Source organism: Nicotiana tabacum, chromosome 7, assembly GCF_000715075.1.
Source record: "Nicotiana tabacum cultivar K326 chromosome 7, ASM71507v2, whole genome shotgun sequence".
NCBI classification, from domain to species: Eukaryota; Viridiplantae; Streptophyta; class Magnoliopsida; order Solanales; family Solanaceae; genus Nicotiana; species Nicotiana tabacum.
The window spans coordinates 1,358,519-1,361,262 of record NC_134086.1 but is presented as its reverse complement, the minus strand read 5'-3'; the positions used below and the strand labels follow the sequence as shown (position 1 = coordinate 1,361,262).

Here is a 2,744-nt window from a genome sequence, read left to right as displayed (position 1 = left end):
TTAGTCACGACTGGAGCCCCAACCGACCACTTAATTTATCACATTATATGGAAATTTTGAATTACTCAGTCAAATTACTCGCTAAACATCTCTTTATTTTTCTTCTTTATTATTTTCCTAATCACTCTCTCCTTACCCCACTTCAACAACACCCTTTTCAATTATCATCACAAAACAAACACAATATATATATACATAACCCTTGATCTATATTTCAACTAGAGCTAACCCTCTCTTTCCCTCTCTAGTAATTTCTCTCTTTTTTCATGGTGTCTAACATGCTTAGATTGCCAAATGTACATATGAATTTCCCTACATTTTCATCAGAATTTTTGCCAAAGCCATCAATTATCAGATTAAATGAAGGTAACCTAGCTGCACCTGCACCAAAAATTATATCCACTAAGGATGTTTCCAAGAACATTGCTCATAGTGTAACTACTTGTATTAATACTACAACGGATCGTAGTTGTAGTAGTAATACTAGTAGTAGTAGTAGTAGTAGTACTGAGAGATTGGCTTCGATGTGGAGAGAAGTTCAAGGGTCAAATAACTGGGAAAACCTAGTAGATCCATTGGATTCTCTTCTACGCGAGGAGATTATTCGATATGGAGAGTTTGTGGCTGCGTGTTATGATGCATTTGATCTTGATCCAAATTCAAAAAGATACTTAAATTGCAAGTATGGGAAGAAGAGGATGTTAAGAGAAGTAGGGTTGGAAGATTCAGGCTATCAAGTGACAAAATACATATATGCCACTCCAGATATTAATGTCTTCCACATTGGTGGCAATAATATTGGCTCATCATCATGTGGGAGATGGATTGGTTATATTGCAGTATCAAATGATGAAGAAACAAAAAGACTTGGAAGGAGAGATGTGCTTGTTACTTTTCGGGGAACGGTCACTAGCCCTGAATGGATAGCCAATTTGATGAGCTCATTGACTCCTGCTCGTCTTGATCCTCATAATCCGAGACCTCAGGTTAAGGTTGAAGCTGGATTCTTGAGTTTGTACACCTCGAATGAGGGAGAAAAGTTTGGCCTTGAAAGTTGTCGCGAACAATTACTTTCCGAGGTAGGGAAAGTACTAAACAAGTACAAAGGGGAGGAAATGAGCATAACTTTGGCAGGACATAGCATGGGGAGTGCACTAGCAATCTTACTAGCCTATGATATTGCAGAGTTGGGCCTGAATCGTAACAGATTGTCGAATAATCACACAGTAGTACCAGTGACGGTTTTTTCCTTTGGAGGGCCAAGAGTTGGAAACTCTGGCTTCAAAGAGAGATGTGAAGAGCTAGGTGTAAAAGTTTTGAGAATAACAAATGTAAATGACCCTATAACAAAACTTCCTGGGGTATTTTTGAATGAACATTTTAGGGTTTTGGGTGGGTGGTATGAGGTACCATGGAGCTGTTCATGTTATGCACATGTTGGAGTTGAAATCTTGTTAGATTTTTTCAAGATGCATAACCCTTCATGTGTACATGATTTAGGAACTTATCTTAGTTTGCTCAAGTGTCCCAAAAGATTGCAAGTTCATAAAGAAGAATTAGGCATTGATTTCTTCAATAGAGCAAAAGAGTTTGTCATTTCTGGAGCTCAAAACTTCAATGCAATGCAATTGAAAAATGCTGCATTGAATATGGTGAACTTGGTTCAGTCCCAAAGGACTTAGGCATTCTCTAGATCTAGTGATGTATTTAACTTTTAACCTAAAAATAGATAGTATTTTTGTATAATATATAACTTTAATTTGCATCCTCTAGGAAAGATCATGAGATTTACAGTTTGCAAATACATATTGTACAATATTAATAATTGTAAATAATGCAAGGGAAATCAACTCTATATCACAATATGGTCTTCTTTATTATTATTATTTTTTCATTTGATTAGGTGTATATATATTTAGGGGTTAAACCAACCTCTTAGTACTTGGTTATGGAGGCACCGACCACAAATCGTTCCCCAAACATAAAACAATACTTTTTTAAAAAGAAAAAAGGGGGGAAGAGAAGAAGATAAATAGAGGGAGATGACCAATAAGGGTTACGGTGGAGTGAAAGTACACATTTATCCTTAATTTGGGGGCTTGGGATCGAGCTTTCGGTATGAATTGCCTTTGTTAAGGAGCGCTTCAACCCAATGTGAAACTTCCGGTATGATCCTGGATTTAATCGGACCCTAATGCAGAATAGCGGAAGGGACACCAAAAATAAATAAATAAGGGAGATGCATATGGTGCATATTAAAGCCCTTATTTCATGGTTTTGATATGTTATTTGATAGTGATCAGTACGTAATAGATTCTAAGACCAGGTCAATGGACATGATCGAATAAAAATACTCAAAGCATATCTTAGCTATTATTCCTCCGTCCAAAACTTATGTTCCTATTTCTCTATCATCCTATATTGATTTTGACTAATTTTTTCTAATTTAATTGAACTCAACCTGTAATTAAGGTTCCTGAAATTAAATATATAGGAACAAACGATTCTTGTAAGGGGAACTAAATACTAGGAAAATTTAATTTAATTATCTTTATAAAATAATTCGCTTGGCTTTTATGAAACTAAATAATAGATAGAAATTATAAAGAGGGTATACCACACTAGTTACTTGGGTCGACTATATGAATTCTCAATATTTTTGTTTACTCCTTTCAGGGTCTCAGACCTGTTTCATTCAAATACTATACAAAATCTGCAATTTTCCTATAAGTTTAATTAGTTGT

General features: G+C 35.4%; 1 protein-coding gene across 1 annotated transcript; it reads left to right on the top strand.

Moving 5' to 3' along the window:
- The first annotated feature begins 235 nt into the window (after positions 1 to 235).
- LOC107784244 (galactolipase DONGLE, chloroplastic-like) lies at positions 236 to 1,753 on the top strand. Its single transcript, XM_016605338.2, has one exon. It carries the CDS (start codon positions 267 to 269, stop codon positions 1,680 to 1,682), a length of 1,416 nt encoding a protein of 471 aa, XP_016460824.2. The 5' UTR covers positions 236 to 266; the 3' UTR covers positions 1,683 to 1,753.
- The last annotated feature ends 991 nt before the right edge of the window (positions 1,754 to 2,744 follow it).